Source organism: Lissotriton vulgaris, unplaced genomic scaffold (assembly GCF_964263255.1).
Source record: "Lissotriton vulgaris unplaced genomic scaffold, aLisVul1.2 SCAFFOLD_219, whole genome shotgun sequence".
Lineage (NCBI taxonomy): Eukaryota > Metazoa > Chordata > Amphibia > Caudata > Salamandridae > Lissotriton > Lissotriton vulgaris.
The window spans coordinates 917313-936486 of NW_028246735.1; the positions used below are offsets into that span (position 1 = coordinate 917313).

A 19174-nucleotide genomic window follows, 5' to 3' on the forward strand; every position below is an offset into this window, starting at 1 on the left:
GTATATCATCAATATACACTATACAGCAAACGTCCAAAAATTCTCGCAATACCTCATTTATAAAAAATTGGAACGCTGCAGGTGCATTGCAGAGTCGAATGGCATAACCTGGTACTCATATAAACCAAACTTGGTACGAAAGGCTGTTTTCCATTCATCACCACTTCTGACTCTTACCAAGTGGTAGGCACCTCGTAAGTCCAATTTCATATAAATTGTGGCATCTTTCAGTTGGTCTAGAAGAGTGGGAATCAAAGGAAGAGGATACCTGTTTTTGATGGTGACATTGTTCAAGGCTCGATAGTCGATACAGACTCGCAACTCTCCCTCCTTTTTAGGAATAAAAAAGAGGGGGGATGACACTGGAGATTTTGAATGACGAATAAAACCGTTGGCCAGATATTCATCCAAATATTCTCTCAAATGTTCGTTTTCCTTCTCGGTGAGAGCATAAATCCTGCTACAAGGTAGAGTAGCTCCAGGCACCAGGTCTATTCGACAATCAAAGTCCCGATGAGGTGGTAATGTATTAGCCTTTTTTTTGTCGAACACATCGTATAGATCTGCGTACTCTTTTGGAACTCCTTCCAATAACAGAATACTTTTAGAGTTTAAAGGGAAATTACTGCCTTGAACCACCCATTCAGATTCTGAGGATAACCAACAAGAAGATTGACAAAATTCGGAATCAAATAACACTGTCTTCTTAACCCAGTCAATCTTTGGGTTATGTTTTATCAACCAGGGTATGCCTAAGATTAAACGAAATTGGGGGGCATCAATTACATCAAAAGTGATTTTTTCTTCATGTTTGTTTAAACAGGTCATTAAGAGCATTTCCGTATTGAAGTGAATTAACCCAGATGATAATTCTTTACCATCCACGGCTTTAACTACTTCGGGATTTTCTTTTGACTCAGTTTTAAATTTTAAGTCTTTCAGGAAACAGGTATCAATAAAATTCCCCGTAGCTCCTGAATCGATTAAAGCATCAACTGTCTAAACCTTACCTTTATTTAGTACAGACTGTAAAGAAATTTTTATACTAAGATGATGGGATGTAATTACAGGAGTGACGGAGGCCAAGCTAGATAACATACTCGACAATCTGACCTCTTGATTAGCCGAGCTAACTAGTTTTCCGACTGCTGAACTAAACCTACCTCAGAGCTTTTGATTTTAGGTTTAGTTGGACGAACTGGACACTCTTTAACGAAATGCCCAGACTTTCCACAGTAAAGACACTGATTTAGTTTTCTCCTTTTGTCTTTTTCTTCCTTACTTAATGGTCCTTTTATGGTTCCTATCTGCATAGGTTCTCCTAAATCCAACTTAGGTGAAGTGTCTGATTTTACACTACTGATTCTGTCCTTGAAAGAAAACACTTTGTTGTGGTCTGATTTTCCTTTCTCCCCTCTTCGTTCAGATAACCGATGGTTCAATTTTACTACCAAATCTATGAAATCCTCTATATCATCTGGTGGATCCAGGATTTGTGTGACCATGTCTTTAAGCTCATCCTTTAGCCCTTTATAAAAGATTGACACTCGCTTATCCTCTGGCCAGCGTGCTTCAATCACTAGTTTGTTAAACTGTGATATGTAATGTAAAAGATCTGAAGAGCCCTGTTTTAAATGTAAAAGTTCATGGTCAGCAGATTGAACAAAAACATGTTTGGCAAACAGTTTTCTCATGGTGTTCTTAAATCGTCTAAGGTCATAAAGAATTGGGTCATTTCGCTCAACTATAGGCACAGACCATTGAGCCACATCACCACCTAAATAGGATAAAATAAACGCTACCTTGGAAGAATCGTCCGGAAACGCAATTGGTTTTGCGATGAAATGTAGCTGACATTGGTTCATAAAGATGGAAAACTTATTATTATCCCCATAAAATCTTTCTGGAGGTGCTAAAGGTACAGGCACAGGTGTTACTACCTGAATCTGAGTTGGGGTAGTAGAAGAATCAGTGCTTGAATGTAAGGTTTGAAACCCAGGTTGAAAGGTAGCTGGTTTCAAAACTGATTTTTGACTAGGGAAAAAACTCCAGGTACTGGGTCCAGATTGTATGTTACGCTGGATTGCCGTAACATCCCTACGAAGGGCTACGCTTTCTTCCTGAATAGCTGTTAACATATTGGCGATGTCTTGCAGAGAAATCTGATCAGCAGCATCCATAACGTCTGGGCGAAATAATTAACGTGGGCTTCGTCTTCTGTCAAGACCACAAGCACTCTTACCTGTGAGTTGCTTGTAGCTGGATTTCGCAGAGACGTTATGGACCAACTTCCCAAATTCCTAGGCAACACCTAGTGACTTGTAATAGAACACCTAGGTAATTAAATAGAAAATAGGGAGGAGGGCCGGATATTGGACGCTACCTGGTTCCTGGGTTGTCGACCTGCGAGGCAACAAAGAGACCTATGTAACTAAAATCCTTATTTCCAACACTCGCCTATTTCTTGCACTTCTCTAAGAAGACTTCTTGATAAACTTGTAAAAGGCCTACCTGCGACAATAAGTATCTAGGCGTCGCGTCCGTGTCGTCGTCGAGGGGTGAGGTGATGTGGACTCTTGAAGTTGAGGAGTTGAATTTTCAAAAAGGAGAAATCTGTTCTTTCTCCTAGGAAAAACAATCACGCATGAATAAGTTACTCCTTTCACTTTTACTTCTCTTTTAACTCTCTAACTCTCCCCCTTCTCCTTGTACATATCACTTATACAACTCTGTGATATCCCTTCTCGCCTTCACCTCCTAGATGGGAACAATATTATACAAGAAAATACAATCTGCAAATCACGATATTCAAACTATAGTTCTTCAAACACCAAATACTTTGATATTCTTCTCAAAGCTTTGATTACTTTCTTTCAGGATGTAAAAATGTCCCCTTCCAGAATGTCTCAAAAGTCACTGCAGTATTGCCAGGTAAGTTCGAGTCTTTTTAATATTTGCTGCTTGCTTGCGTTGGGCGCCTTAATTTAAAAGTAGAAAGATTTTTCACTTAGCTTTTCTTTTCCTTTCTGCAGGGATGCGCGCTGAACTCCAAGCGGAAATCAAGAAGACCTTCGGGAGCTTTCCGAGTTGCTGCGGTCGTCCAAGGGCAGAGAGTGCTTCAGGTGCGTTGTCCTCTGGAGCGTAGCGGAAGACGAAGCATCGAGAAGTCCTGGGTGTGGCTTTTTATAGTTGAGCCACACCCGGGCGAAGAGGACGCATCGCGCACCGTTTACCTGCGTGCGTGTGCGTCAACAGCCCTGTCTTGACAGCAGACCTTCCCCGATATTCCGAACAACCAAAACAGAGCGAACCACTATAACAGAGCTTGGAGAACAACGTTTTACCTTTTAGGATATAGCCTATTCCTGAAATACACGATACAATTAACCAAGTTCCCTAAATAAAGAATAATGAACAAGGGTCATTGTTTACTCATGAATACTGTGACAAAAACGTTTTGCACTAACACACATTACATATACTTTGGCGTGCTGGGTGCACGGGACAGGGGTGGGTTTTCAGAAGGGGCAAACATCTCTTTGCCGCTGCGCAAAGGGGGTATGGGTTAGTGGATCATGACAGAGAGGAAGTCGAAGAGCGACAGTGCTTTTTCGACTTCTTCCTGTGCTTCGACTTACCTGACCCCAAGTGCGAAGACTTCGACGAGGAGTAATGATGATGACTCCGCGACCGGTCCCTCGATCTCCCACGGGACAGGGACCTTGAGCGGCATGGAGCCAGCTACCCAGCATCGAGTAACTTACGGGAGCGCTCCCGCAAAGTCTTCGGGGCCATGGGCCGGCAGTCAGAGCACGACTTGGGGTCATGGTCATGCTCCAGGCAAAAAAGACACATGCGATGGGGATCCGTCACTGACATCAGTCGCTTACAGGAACTGCATTGTTTGAAACCGGGCATCCCTAGTACACCAGGTGTCATACGACTCAAAAAAGAAGTCCACAAAAGTCGCAAAAAGATTAGTAAAAAATGGACTAGAGGTAACGTTCTTCCATGATCTGCACTGGCTAGCTCAGGAAAAGAAAGGACTGATATCAGCCCGTGAGGACGGCATCTAAGTAGCTTCTGCAACATCATCCTGGCAACCACAATGCCAATGATGATCGAGGAGCTGACCGACGCCACCTTTCGACGCGCAGGGGTACTGCTGACGAAGAAACTTTCCGGATCCAGTCTGACACCTGGGGGTAATTCTAAGGTAAGGAATCTATAACTAGCATGTTTCTTTCAGATTTACTTTTATATAAGATCCATTTATGATTGCTCAATTTATAAACTTACCTCTTTCTTTAATTAAATCACCTATAAGAGAAAATGTAGAGAAAACTAATTTAATTTTGTTTTCAGATGTGTAAAATATTTCAACATCAAATACTTTATTCAGAGTTTTCAACCAAAAAAGTACATAACAGTACATATGTAAAACTAAAGATACACAAACTCAATTTACAACACGGCGCTGTGTCATGCCATTACAAAATTTAAATGATCAATAGAAGTGTACCTTTAAATTGTAATAAATAAAATACTTTAGAATTAGTTACAATTGGCATTTAAAAAGATATATAGTTAGAATACAACAAATAAAGGACACCGATGCTAAGCGTCTGTTAGACCTGGCACCATTGGCGTGGGTCTCCCTTCAATTTTTGCTGTTGCCTCATGAATTTTTGCTGGTGTTAGATGCTTTGTGCACTGTGCCAATGCTATACAGTGCCACAGTGCAGGTGCTCCCTACTGTAAATTGATGTATTAATCAGTGGTTCCATGTTTTGCTATTTGGTTTACTTGTCAGACCCTAGTCTAGTGCACTGAGTGTGCCCAGGGCGTGTAAATCCAAATGCTGCTGATGGGCCTGCAGCACTGGTTGTGTCACCCACAGAAGCAGTCTTGTAAAATGTGTCTAAGGTCTGCCATTCCAGAGCCTGCGTGCAGTCTGGTACTGTCATGCTGCCTGGGCAAGTGCACCCACTTGCCAGTCCCTAAAGCCTACCCTTTTCTTCATATTAGTCACCTCTCTGGTAGGCCCAAGGGCAGGGTGCATTGTAAGTCTAAGGTAGGACAAGCCCTGATGTGTGTGGCATGTCCTAATAGTGAATTACAGCCATTTTCGTTTTTCACTATTGCAAGGCTACCTGTTCTCCATAGGCCAGAATGGGCTGTTAGAATTGTTACATTTTATACTCCTAACAGGCTCAGAGAACATGGTGGAAATTTGAGTTTAGTATGCCTGGACTCAGAATATTAAAATACATATTTTAGTGAAGTTTATTTTAATATCCTGTGTTTGCAAATACCACTTTTAGAAAGTAGGTATTTGCTTGTCTAACCATTCTAACCTGCCTCTGCTAGGTTTTTTTTTCCTTTGTCTGGTTTTGTGAGTGACAGGGCTAAGGGATTCCAAGAGACAGGCTGAGTCACCCAGTGGTGAATAGAGAGATCTGCATCTAGATGGGAGGGAGGAGCTGCACCTGAACTCTGAATAGGGCTGTGCCTGCTTTCCACAATGCTGGCTCCACCCCCTGGGGAGCGGCTGATGGCTCTGCCCTGCACACTGAAAGAAGAGAAGGAGTCCTGTCAAAAAAGTGCTCCAGGACTGTACTTGCCTTCCACAATGCTGGCTCCACCTCCTGTGGGGCGTCTGATGTGCATGCCCTGCACTGTGAAAGGAAAGGAGAAGTCTGGTAAACAGAGTGCTTCAGATCTGGTTTGGACTGGGCACAGGCCCCTCTCCCCTCAGAGAACAAAGGATTTTGGGGTATACCTATTGGGACCCTGATCCCAAGAAATTAGATCACTTTGGACTACAAGAAAAAACCTTGACTGAGGAGAGGAACCTGAAGAAACTGAGGAGAGACTATTCCCATACTGAAGTGCTACTTGGGGGAATGGCCTGCAGTGGTTGCCTTACTGCCAAAGGAAGGAGAAAGGAACTTTGTGAACTTTGCTTTCAACTTGTGAAGGATTTCCAAGGGCTTGGAAAAGAGCTTGCCTCCTGCTGAAGTCTCAGGGACAACAGACTTCACCCCCAGCTCCCCAGAGTTCTTGTGGAAGTGCCTGTTGCTGTTTTGGACCTTCTGAGGAACTGCTTGTCGCAAGGAGCTGGAAGTGCGACTCAACGAGAAGAAGCGTATCGCCGTCGCTGTGCCTACTGTCGCAACTCTGAAGGAGGGTGTCGCCGCTGGAACTGTCGCACTGCACCACATCGGAGAGAAGCGTGCCTCAGTGAAGAGGAAGCCTGTCATCGTCGCTGCTGCTGCCGTTGCAACTCCAAAGGAGGGTGTCGCCGCTGTAGTTGTCGCACTGCACCGCATCAGGAGAAGAATCTTGCAACAAGGTCAGAGCATGTCGCCGTCGATGTGCCTGACGTCGCAACTCCGAAGGAGGGTGTCGCCGCTGGAACTGTCGCATTGCACTGCATCGACCAAGAGCACCTCACATCCCCGATAAGCGCGTCACCGTCGGAGCTGCTGCCGACGCATCTTGGATGTTGCCGCTGTAGTTGTCCATCGTGCTGAAGCTTCACGCATCGCAGGAGAAGAGCGTCGCCGCTGGAGCTGCTCCCGTCGTATCTTGGATGTCGCTGCTGTAGTCCACGCATCGAACCAAGAACTTCTCGCATACCCGAGAAGCGTGCCGCATCTGGAAAATCTTCACGTCTTTATTTCTTTGCACCTGAACTTTGCCGCATTCCCATCGCTGCGACATTGCTTGTCGTGGAAGCGCAACGCAACCTAAGGTACATTGACGCACAGTGTCGCATCTAGGAACTGAACTAAGCTTAAATCTACCATCTTAAAGTAATAGTGTTGTGTATTTTTGTCGTTTATGGTCTTGTGGTAACTCTATATAAAGTATACTTATTTTTTATATAAAACCTGCGAGGTGTCCATTTGTAGTGTTGTCACTGGGTTACTGAATGTGGTCACAACTGCTCAACTTACAACGCCTCTGAAATATGCCTTGACTGCTCGTGCCACGCAACTTAGAGGGTGAGCAGGGGTTATTTTAGGAGGGCAATCCCCTTGTCCTGACTAGAGGAGAGGGTCCCAGCTTGTCACAAGTACCTACCTGTGCCAACCAGAGACCCCCAAATCTAACAGCGTTATATAACGAATACATAGGTACTGGGAGACTGAGACAAAGAGAAAGCATAATGCGAAAGCCAATAACTCCAGCACCCTGTATCTGATGGATCTCCTCCAAGGAAGGTACTTGGATACTGCAAAGCAACTAACTGAGAGGATACTGTACAGAGGAACCATGTGGTAACCTCTAGTAGACAAAAAGCAACAAAGGTTGGTATGCAGTTCCTAAAAAGGATAAGGGTATAGTGACTAATGTGAGAAACTGACTGATGTTCAGTAACCAAAAAGGAGTAGAATGCCCTCCCACACCCAGCCGGCTAGGAGTCATGCTTCATCATTGGGCGTGCTCTTCATCAGGACGTCGGTGCAATTTCAGACGGGCACCCTCAGTGGGGGTTCTTTGGCGGAGATCTTTTATCCTTGCCGTTAGGTGAGTGCGTGTGTGGGGCCCTAAGGTGTAAAAGTGTAGTGTGTGTACTGATAGTGGGTTACAACAGGGGACGGTTGTCAGGGCCACTTCTTTAATAATCCTGCCTCCTACCCTGGTTAAAAAAGTGATGGCAACTAACCACAGTGCTGTGGTGGGTAGTTGTCATCCAATGCCGCTATATTAATAGAAAGGTCATCACACTCACCTTTTTCTTGTTGGAGATTGTTTGTGTACACAAAAACAAAATAATATGAGCTCACTAAAATTACTAAGCAACCCCTCGAACACATTCTGGAATATGCTGGAATATACATGGTCCCAGAATGCATTATTAGGTGTAGTCTTGAATAGATAGGTCGGGGATGCCGAGCAGGCCCATTGGGTCTCCTAAGCCTATGAGTACTAGCAACATTTGGAGATAAGATAACCACTTAATTTTACCATGACTGTCCAGTGATACTAGGTCCTCCAAGGCTCCACGATGGTCGTCAAGGTCTGCATTGTGTTTCAACCTTCTCCAATAATGTAACAGCCTTAATTAAGCCTTATATGTCAAATAAATTGAGGCCCGATTTTGTCTTAATTGTATTAGCAGAGTATTATAAGGGAGGTTAGTCAGTGCTCACAAGAATGTATTCTCTGCTGCCGCAAGTTAAGTCAGATTGGAAGTGCCCCATGCTTCGGTCCCGTACAGGGCACTGCCCTCTGCTTTAACAAGGCACTGGGGCCGTTGTGGAAATTAAGTGAGCTATTGCCCAGGGTCACATGGCGCTGAGCTGAGCTGCTGCCGGAGTGTGGATCGAACCATGAACCCTGTGCTCCGAAGTCAGCTGCCCTAGCCCCTGCACCACACCTCTCCACAGAGTATGGGAGAAATACACCTGGTCCGGGATATCCAATAACGTCTTAAAATTGTAGCTGAGTGCAGAGTTAAATTTGGGCTGCTCTTCTCAACCTGTGGTGCCCACAACCCAGATCTGGTTATCCTAACCCCCAAAGAGTCAAACTCACATATCCTATCCAGAGGTCGACCTCTCGAGCATTATCAAACCCCTAAATGTTTTGTGAGGGGTAATGCCCAGAAACTTGGTCTTAGAATGGTTTATTACAAGCCCATTGTTCAGAGCAAAAGTCTTTAGATTTATTAATGTATTCACCAAACGTTGTAGTCCACTAGGGTCTTTGAGATCAGGAGGGTGTTGTCTGCAAATAATAGAAGAGGGATTTTGCAGCTACCAAGGCAGGGGGAATCATTTAATTTACTTTTCCATATGATCCATCTATTATAGCTCAATTTAGAAACTTTCCTCTTGCTTAAAATAAATCATCTATCTGAGAAGCTATAGAGAAGACTCATTTATTCTTGATTTGAGGATGTGCAATTTATTTCTACATTGCCCACTGGTGGAACGAGACAGACAAAGAAAACTTCGAAAGAGTAGCATTATCTATCTTGGTGGATTTTCTAAATATTCTAATTCTGTTTTGCAAAACATCTGAAAATGGGATGTATGATGTTACAACGCATACTTTTACCACGCATACCATTACAACGCGGTTTTTACCACGCATACCATTACAACGCATAGCGCTTTGGGGTGCTGGATAGTGAATAGTTTAATTAACTATTCCAACTCCAGTCCCCGTGGACACTAGGGAAGGTTATTGGATAGTAAATTAACCTAGTCCCTATCCTAGAGTGCCCCCCAGCGCAATGCGTTGTAATGGTATGCGTTGTAATGACCGCGTTGTAATGGTAGTGCGTGATAAAAGTTTTGTTGTAAAGGTTGTATACCCTGAAAATGTGATATACATAAGATATTTCTGTTCATATAGTCATAAATAGTTTCTATGTTTCAAACTGACCTATCACATTTACAATTATTATACTTTTCTATAGACTTTCAATTAATGTCATGGTTTGTTGAAGTATATGGCATAAAGTTGTCTATCACTCGGGTAGTTAGGGGGTTTGTAAAATAGTAATTACATTCAATGTAGATTATAAAAAGTCTTCAAAGTTATGTAACAAACAATATGTTCATGATATAAACCTCAAAACTATTTCATTTGGAAATTCTTTCTTCAGATGTACTATCATTTGGAAATAATTTTCTTAGATATGTCTGCTCAAATAGCAAACAAATGATTTTTGAACTTGAAAATGGAATTTATGAATATATTTAAGATGGAGTCAAAGAGTCTAAATTCAGTAAAATCCCTTGGTGTGTGTCTTGGTGTTTAGTGTTGCAGTGCAGAGTGGGACTTGCTTTGCTTACTGTGTAGGGGACTTATGGTTTTGTAAAAAGGAAACAAAGTTCTTTGAATAGTCCCTGTGGAGCAAAATATAGTTCACAACTTCATCAAAAGCAAATGATGCACGACAGGAACTAACAATCTACAGACAAGTTGTTAAACATACGTACTCTAGCTTAACTAGATGCGCCCTTGTCCTCACCCTTGTTTCAATGCAATTTAACATACCTTTTTCCTTCTGAAGAGTGTCTGAAAAATGAAGACAAATGTGTTACTTGGGCAGATTAAATACTCCATTGTTAATAATGTAAAAGGCAAACTTTCAAGAGTTGTTCCATGCTTATGGCAACTGTGGTCATGTGAAATTCTCACAATTCAAACTATTCACAAACATTACTGGCATGATGTTAAAAATTATGAAATTGAAAATGCCCACCACAATGAGCATTCGACAGTCAGGATTGAACAGAACAGATGAATCTGCATTTTGAACACTACAAGAACTACAATCATGTGCACCATTTTAGAGGCTGTGTAAAACCTTTGTGTCTGTGTGCACATTTAGCTTACATGATGCCTTCATAATGTGATGCAGAAAATATATTTTTAAATAATGCCACATATTACTACTTTAAATCATAACCATGAGACCATCCCTTTATCATAGATCTGTCTCTGCCTCATTCTTCTATTTGTTTCTTATGTATGTCGTAACCATAGGTAATGCTTATGTCCACCCACATCGGCAGCAATAAGGTATTGCTCAGATGTGTGTTGTGAAATAGTGGAATGTTTCAGATGCTTGTCAATGAAGAAAATTAAATGGATGCTGTTCAGCCACCTACCCTTGTACGAATCCGATACTTAGGGGTCGATTACGATGGCGGTGAATCCGCATCCTCCGGGCCGGTGGAAGCCACCGCAGGCCCGGAGGATGCGGATTCACTGCCGCGGCACAGAAAACACCCACCGCCAGATTATGATGGCGGTGGGATCAGCGGTGGACAGCAGGTCCATCCGCCACTGATCTGCGGGGTGTGGACTGCAATATGGTGGCGGTGTCTGCAAGACACCGCCAGCCACATTACGATGGGTGCGGAAACATGCTTTTCTGCCGTGGAAAAGCATGTGGTCCTTTGCTTCTGGGGGCCCCTTGCGGGCTCCCAGGGTGTTGGGGGGTGGGTAGATGCACATGGGGGGTACCTATGGTACCCCTCTGCAGTTCCATGCACAATGCAGCAGGCACCGCGCGGTGCCTGCCGCTTTGTGCATGCAAAGGCACAGCATGCACTTTCAACTTTGCGGCGGGTGCTGCTTAAAGCAGCACCCACTGCAATGTTAAATATACGGGATGTGACCGCCAGGGTGGCGGTCACATCCTAATTGTAATGGAGGTAATGCCGCTGCCCCTGCGGACGGTCCCTCCACCTCGGGGCTGGAGGACGGACGCAGGTCCGTCCGCCATCATAATCAACCCCTCAGTTGTTATTATGCTTACTTGAACTGAAAAGAAATGCTAAAATTAAAGTCAGGATAACAATGCAAATCCTCAGCTACTATGTATCAGGTTAGCTAATAAACACAGCAGCATTATCTAATACTGAAAGGAATAAATCCGATTGGGGTTTCTGATTAAGCCATTCTTGAAACGGGGGAGTAACAAATCATTACAATATCTGATATTTTCAGGGATACAGTCAAACTCTAACCCCTCTTTCTTTGATGAGTAACACACTCAAAAACTCTAAAAAAACAGGACATGTTTAAAAATATTTATTTTAAACTTATAACATAAACTCTGAAGGTTAACAACAAAGACTGTTAAAATAAATGTAGTATGTACTGTCATGGTGAGATGAAACAGCAGGGAAAAATTTGATGTTGAGTCCTTATTATCCTAACTCCCTCTTGTACTTTTGAGGACATATGCTAAATTTGCTGGAGCAGTAAATAGAGAGTCTCTTCTTGAGTTTCGAAGATAGTGCACACAACATGTGTTTGTTATGGAATAGCAAGTTAGCTATTTCCTTTCACAGTCTAGCAGCTTGTGCGAGGTTGGAACTTAAACAGTGTCCAGATGAACGCCACTTCTCCCCAATAAGACCTCCAATGGAGGTTTGTGCTGAAATCCGGCATTACTTTTGCTTTGAAATCCAATAGATGAATTTCAGATATTCGTGATCTCATATATATGGTCATAAAAGACTCTACAAACCCTGGTGTTAAATTCAATAAAATAAAGATGATGGGTCCTTGTTGTAATGTTCATGTAGTATATTTATTCTTGGGATTAGTCAGGTACAGCATTCAAGTAGGAATGTAATATGGTAAGAAAGCCCACTGGGAGCAGATAACTTCCTGCTCAGCCTCCAGGTAACTGATAAATCCCTTGAACAGCAACAGGTAGAATCCCGGATGACATCACAGAGACATGACATAGACAAGCAGACACTAACACTAAGGAGGGACAAAGAGAGAGGAAGAGCAGGATATAACACCTGGCCAATAAAAATGCAACATAACAGTTTCTAATTAAGTTAGTATTGATGGAGCAAGGTCTTGTATGAAAGACTTGCTTGGACGCAATCCTCTCAAATAATGTGTAACACTATAATCAACCTGTTTGCAAATACTAATATTGCATTACACACATTATACTGTATCTAGGGAAAGCTTGACTATGTGTATTACCAACCAGTAACCCAACTGTCACTAAAATGGCTGCCAAAAACGCAGGATTCTTAATGTGCCTGCATCTACTGCATCTACGTAGTATGACGTTTTCTATGCTTGGGGGAAAAACTTTGCAGCTGTAAAATAGCTCTCAAAATGGCCGCTTGAAACTCACATGTTAATGCTCATGCTATGCTTGAACTGAACCTTGAAAGTTTGACTAAATTGCTAATGCGAAAGATATATAAAAGTAAATGGGATTGGAGTAGAGATAAGTGGTATACAGTGAATTCATTTATTTTCGTATTTTAACATGTCTTTTTCTGACTTCATTATTAGTTCGTATTTGTCCCTTGGAGGGTGACTGAAATCCCTACCCCACCTGACGTATGCACATGCGTATCCAAACCCGCCCTGAACTATGATGACACAGTTGAAACTCAGCCAAGGTCCCGCATGCAAGAATCTCCTGTGAACATTAACTCTTGACTCGAGAGGGGAAGTAGAAATATAAAATTTGATTACAATGTATTGATCATAATTTGAAATGCGGGTGGGAAATAAAGCTTGGGAAAGGGAATTAAGGGGCGGGAATATTAAACAAGGGATTAAAGAGAAAGCATTACATTTAGTATGGTGTGATGACCTCTTCCCTTGCTTGGCCCAATCAGAAGTAGGGGTTTTCACGATGTTGAAACATTTGGGGGTGGAACATACCGATAGAATAGTATAACAGAGGTTGTTTAGTTAGTTAGACACACAGATGACAGTGATGCTGCAGATGACACAGACCCCACAAGAGCATGCCAGGATACTGTCCGTGAGCTGATCGCAGAATCCAATCATCTAGAAGGGGATCGCGGAAGAAAATCGAGGAGGAACATACAAGAAAGGGCCTGCTGAAGAGAATTGGGGAGAGTAGTGCCAGAGAGGGATGTGACGCTCGCGTTTCATCTAGAAGAGGTCACCTATCCTGTCCTGAAACTTTCCTGATCCTTTGGCTCCTGACTTGTCCTGGGGTCCTTATCCAGCTCCTTGGCCAGGGGTTGGTCCTCACACCATTCTAGGTAACAATAATTCTGTGTAGTATTTCCTTGTACTGCTCTCTGTTTCTCCCTCTTCAGGTACTGTCATCAGAAGAATTCTAACTGTGACTGATATTGAGCTAATTTGATTTACCGGCTGATGAGAATGGTGTATTAACATGTATTTGATGTTTGACTCACAAAATTATTGTTCAGATAAACTTTCAAAACTCTCTTGAGTCTGTGGTCATTTGAAGGATAAACTTCATATTATTTCTACCTATTCTACTATTAATTAGATCTATTGACCAGAGGAAAATTGTACCCAAATGAGATAGGGTTGGTAAGAATTGGTAAAGGTGAATACATCACGCAGGAGTATCAAAATCGATCCCAGCTGTAAATTATTAGCTTATTTGTATGAATGTTTATGGGCCCAGGTGAGTATATGGTTTGTAAGTAATCCAAGTTGGTAACCCGCTGGATCAGTTTTCTTGGTAGCAGATGATGGTTATGAATTTTAGTTAGTTAGGTAGAAAATTATTGTGAATTGAATTATTGATTTATGTTTTAACCAAACCCGTATGTACTGTTTCATGTTGTCTGGAAATTTCCGGGAATATTGAATAGCGGGTGGTGAATGGAAGCCACACTGTAGTGAGGTTACTTGTCATGATTCAGAAGATGCTGAAAAGTTATGCAGAACTAAAAGCACTGATTTAGGGATTCTTTTTCTTTCATTTGAAAGTGAGAATAATTGTAGCAAAGGAGTTCGCTGGTGAAACTTTGGTCTTATACCACCTAGAAAGGGTAATACTGAAGGAGTAATAGGTTCGTTGATGCTTGTGTGAAAGGTAAGCGGAAAGGTTTTACTCGTAATGTGTGTAGAGTAAGCGGAAGGGTTTACTAACAGCAAAAGAAATTGACTAGTCTATGAATTTCGAGAATCTGACAAAGGAGCAAATGTTTCTACGTTGTTAATTAATGAAAAGTATTGTGAGAAAGTACATTTTCACATTACCTTGTAAAAGAGGGGTCAGTTGCGGGTGCTACACTGACATCAAAGAGAGCCGCGCTGGGATTAGTTGAGACAGGGGGCATGTAGCCGATGCAAAATTGTAATGGAGAGGTCATTAGTAAGGAGTGATATTGACGTCACAAAAAAGCTGCACAAGTATTGGTTATGTGAATACGCAAGACAAAAGCTGATTGGTCATAAAAATAGAAAACGCACCGGTATAGGAAACACATAAGAGTAAAAAGGAGCACCTGATTGGTAATACACATAGAATCGCCAAGAATAATAATTGATAGTGGAATTTCTATGTACGATCCGGCATTAATAGGGACTCGTCCAGATAGAAGGTTTATAGGTTTTACTTACGAACAGTATCGTAACCAGAATTCACACGTAATGTACAGGAAATCAAAAAATTTCATTTATGCAGGAAATTTAAATTTATTTTAAAAAGGATAAACCCATTAAGACTAGAGAACGAATTCTTATCCCTCCCTCGAAAACGCCTAAATCATACACGATGACGGAGTGAGGCTATCATACCTGTGTATGGTTAGAAAATTGGATAGAATATACAGAAGATGATGGAGTGTTAGCGTTCCCTGACTTCGGAACCTTTAATGGGAGAATTCTACATAATCTATGAACTCGAATGAATGAATTAGAACCCAGACCTAGATTGACCCAGTACGAAGCTTTAGAAGAAAGGGAGACCGAAGCATTTGAGAGTGATAGATCATGAAGTAACAGAAGCCTCAGTAGATTTTATCCAAAATTTCCCAGTGAAACCCAAGATACTCAGATGAAACAGTGGAGATAAGCCATGGTGGCTGAATGTTTATATCCTGTACTAATGGCAGAGGAACAGGCTGGAGGTAAATGCACAGAGAAAACAAAACATTTAACCATGACAGATAGTGGAGAATCAGAAGAGGATTATATAGAAGATATTTTTAATGAAAAATCCTACGCCTTATCAAGAGGGACCAAATAGTTCTTCCCTGAGTGCTCCGATTCTGGAAACACCTTTAGTTCCACAGGTTGTACATGAAACCACAATGTGAATCAGTAATTTCACTAATGGACTTACCGATAGGAGGGCAAAAAAATGACACACCCAGAAGAGTCACACCAGGGTGCTCGAAAGGAGTGCAAACTGAGACATCCATAGTGATTAAAAGTGCCACAATAGTAACCCCAGAGGAAATAGAAAGATGGGCACAATAAATAGATGAACCAAGACTCCAGCCAAAAAAACTAGACATTTTTAAATTAAGAGTGGAATTGGAAGAGATGATAGCTGGGAATGTGGGATTCGAAAGGATAAACACCTATAGTAAGGAAGAAGTATTGTTCATTTGCAGAAGCGTCAGCCGAAATACGAAAATATTTCATGAAACATTGACAAATTTGTCCTCTAAAATGGGAATTAAAATAGGGAGATCTAAAGTGTTGCAGAAACCCTATAGAGCAGAATTTTCTGATACAGATTTGGAAAACATGAATGTGTCTTGAAGAAAGTTACAGATTAAAGAATTATTGTCTTTCTTGAAATAATGGGGAGATTTAGACTGAATATATGATAAGAGAAACAGATAAGGTTGGGAGACTGTGTCCAATGAGAGAGGTACCAGGAGGGGGATATGTACATGTCCCATGGACCAGACAGGATATTTTGTCTTTTACAAATGATTTTCCAAAGTTGAGAGAAAAACTGGTGGAGTGGTACAGGCAAGTCAAAAGGTTTGTAAAGGTTTTTAAGGTTTTGCTCAAAGACCTGGATGGTCTATTCGATATATTGGTACCTGCTGATTTGTGGACAGAATGTAAAATTTCCATAGGTTGGCCCAATGACGAGTAGCCGAGGGATGAAAAGACAGGAGCCCGGTCAGAAGAAGTAATGAAAAAATATCACCAGGTGATCTCTTTCCTGAAAGGGAAAATTCCCCCAAAAGAAATTGATTGGATAAAAATAGACAGAAAAACCCAGGAAAAAGTTGAGTCCGTACATGCCTACTATGAGCGCCTTTTACAGGTGTTCAAAGAGTACAATGGTTTTCAGAGCATTGGAGACAGGACAGGACACATTTTGTGTACCGGTTTGTGTCTGGGTCTAGGTTAAGGTTGGCTATATCTCATATTATTAAGCAGCACATGCTGTGCTGGCAATCAAAACCCGTAGATGAGATCCTCATGTACGCAACGTACTGTGGAGATGAAATTGATAATAGACTAAAGACTTAAGAAGAAAAGGTAATGTGGGCCCAAGTAAAATTAGCAGAACAGCAAGAACTCCAGTTAAATAATCAGGCAGGAAAGCAAGGAAAGGGGCAAGGCCAAGGTGAAATTAGTAGGGGTAAACCAAGAGTGCAATTGAGCAGAGAAGAGGCAAAAAAAAAGTTTCCATGTCAAGGTGCGGAAAATTGGGGCATTGGAAAAACGAGTGTTAAAACATACAGAATAATAATGGCCCAAATCAAAATTTAAATCCACAGATGCAGAATGAGGTGATAATGAGTCAACCGCAGCAGGTTGTAAATCTACAGAGCCAATTTTCACCTGCCCCTATGCCAAATTTTGTGAGTCAAGCCACGCATGGTGTGGACACAGGATTTCACGAAAGTAGTGGTGAGAAAATTATTGTAACATCACAGTTTCTTTTGCAGGATTCATATTTTGACGGTGACACCCAATGACGGTGCCTGAGGGGGGAGGAAGGGGAGAACGTACTTGGCGCATCCCTACCGGTAGATCAGTCAGGTCCATATATTGAGGGTAAAGTCCAAGGAAATTACATCACCTTCTTGTTGGACACTGGTGCTACTCGTTCTACTGTGAGAACATCAGACATCCCAAACTTACCCCTCTCAGGAGAAATGATCCAAGTAGTGGGCGTTTTTAATAAACAAATTAGGACCCCTATTAGAAAACCAATGGTGGTACAAATTTGTAATTTTAAAGAAATGCACAAGTTTGTAGTATGTGGCTCTAGTCCTGTAGATTTACTAGGAAGAGATTTACTGTGCAAAATGATTTGCGTGATATTCTGCACGCCGGACAGTGTTGCAATTCAGACCCCAGAGGAAGACGGAGTCAACAAATTCATGTTAACCAAACAAGAAACAGAGGTAGATGAAATGTTTACCCTGATGACAAAAGATGAGTTACCAGATGAGGTCAAAGCAACCGTAAATCCTGACGTATGGGATTCTACAGGAAGAGAAGTCTGATTAATGGCAAATGTAGATCCTGTGAGACTGACTGTGAAAGAAGGTGACATTTATCCAAATACTCCACAATACAAAATTAGTCCTGAAATTAAAGCAGGAGTTGCAGCAGAAATTGATCAATTGGTTGAGCAAGGCATTTTAAAAGAGATAATGAGCAGTCCTTGTATCTCACCCATAATTGGCATTAAGAAACCTAACAGGAAATATAGGGTGGTTAAGGATCTGCGAAAGATCAACAAGATTGTTGTGCAATATTGCCCTGTAGAGCCCAACCCAGCTGAGATTCTGTACCAGATACCATGGAAGGCAGGATGGTTTACTGTAATTGATTTATGCCATGCATTTTTCTCTATTGCATTGCATCTTGATAGCCAGTTTTTCTATTTTCTTTCAAATTTGAGGATCGTGTTTACGTGTGGAATCGTGTGCCTCAGGGGTATTTTTGAAAGTCCTTCAATTTTTAACCAAATTCTGAAAAGATGTCTTGAATCTCTAACTTTGCCCAGACAGTCAGTCCTGGTGCAATATCTTGATGATCTATTGACCACATCAAATACACGAGAAGGCGGTGTTACTGACTCTCATGCGTGCCAAATCACCTGGCTGAGGGCGGACATAAAGTGTCTCCAGAGAAATTACAATTTTGCAGAATAGTGGTCAAATATTTGGGACATCAAATAGAATGAGGACTTAGGAGAGTGACCTCTGAAAGAATAAAAATAATAAGACAAATACAATTGCCACAAATCCAAAAAGAAATAAGGATGTTTCTTGGAGTCGTAGGATATTGCAGGCAGTGTATTGTGGGGTTTTCATTACTGGCAAAACCCTTGATACAGATGACCAAGAAGAGAGCAAAAGACCCAATAGAGTGGGATGAAGAAAGCATGGGAGCTTTTGTGAAATTGCAAAGCTGTTTGTGTGAAGCACCTGCCTTAGGTATGCCAGATTATTCAAAAGAATTAGCATTATTCTGCTAAGAGAGAGAGAATTGTGCACTAACAGTCCTAACACAGAGACATGGTCTAATGCGACGTCCTGTGGCATATTTTTCAGCTACTCTAGACCCTGTCGCATCTGCATTGCCAGGTTGTCTACAAGATGTAGCCGCAATGTGCATGAGTCTGGAACAAAGCGAATCAATTGTGACAGGACACCCTGTAAAAGTGTACGTCCCTCATGCAGTTGTCATTCTTTTAACAAGAACTCAAACTCAGTATCTAACCCCTAGTCGATGAACAAAGTACGAAATAATTATACTAGGGGCTGAAAACATGACCCTAGTCTTAACCCAGCTACCTTGTTGCCAGATCCATACCAAGAAGAGGTGAAAGATGAAGTCGAACATGAATGTCTCGAAGTGACAGAACTTAATACCAAACCCCGTCCAAACATACAGGAAGAACCCTTGAAAGATGCCGAACATGAGTTCTTTG

The 19174-nt window shown here is 41.9% G+C and overlaps 1 protein-coding gene across 22 annotated transcripts in view; it reads right to left on the minus strand.

Moving 5' to 3' along the window:
- LOC147665764 (butyrophilin subfamily 1 member A1-like) overlaps positions 1-19174 on the minus strand; it is a 594753-nt gene that overhangs the window by 350121 nt on the left and 225458 nt on the right. For 19 of the 22 annotated variants that reach the window (XM_086949515.1, XM_086949510.1, XM_086949511.1 and 16 more), the window contains 2 exons: positions 10021-10041; positions 4300-4320 (listed from right to left, as the gene is read on the minus strand). The exons of the other annotated variants lie outside the window; for them this stretch is intronic. In XM_086949515.1, coding sequence (XP_086805641.1) covers positions 4300-4320; positions 10021-10041 — 42 coding nt within the window. The remainder of the gene's footprint in view (positions 1-4299; positions 4321-10020; positions 10042-19174) is intronic. 22 annotated transcript variants of the gene reach the window in all.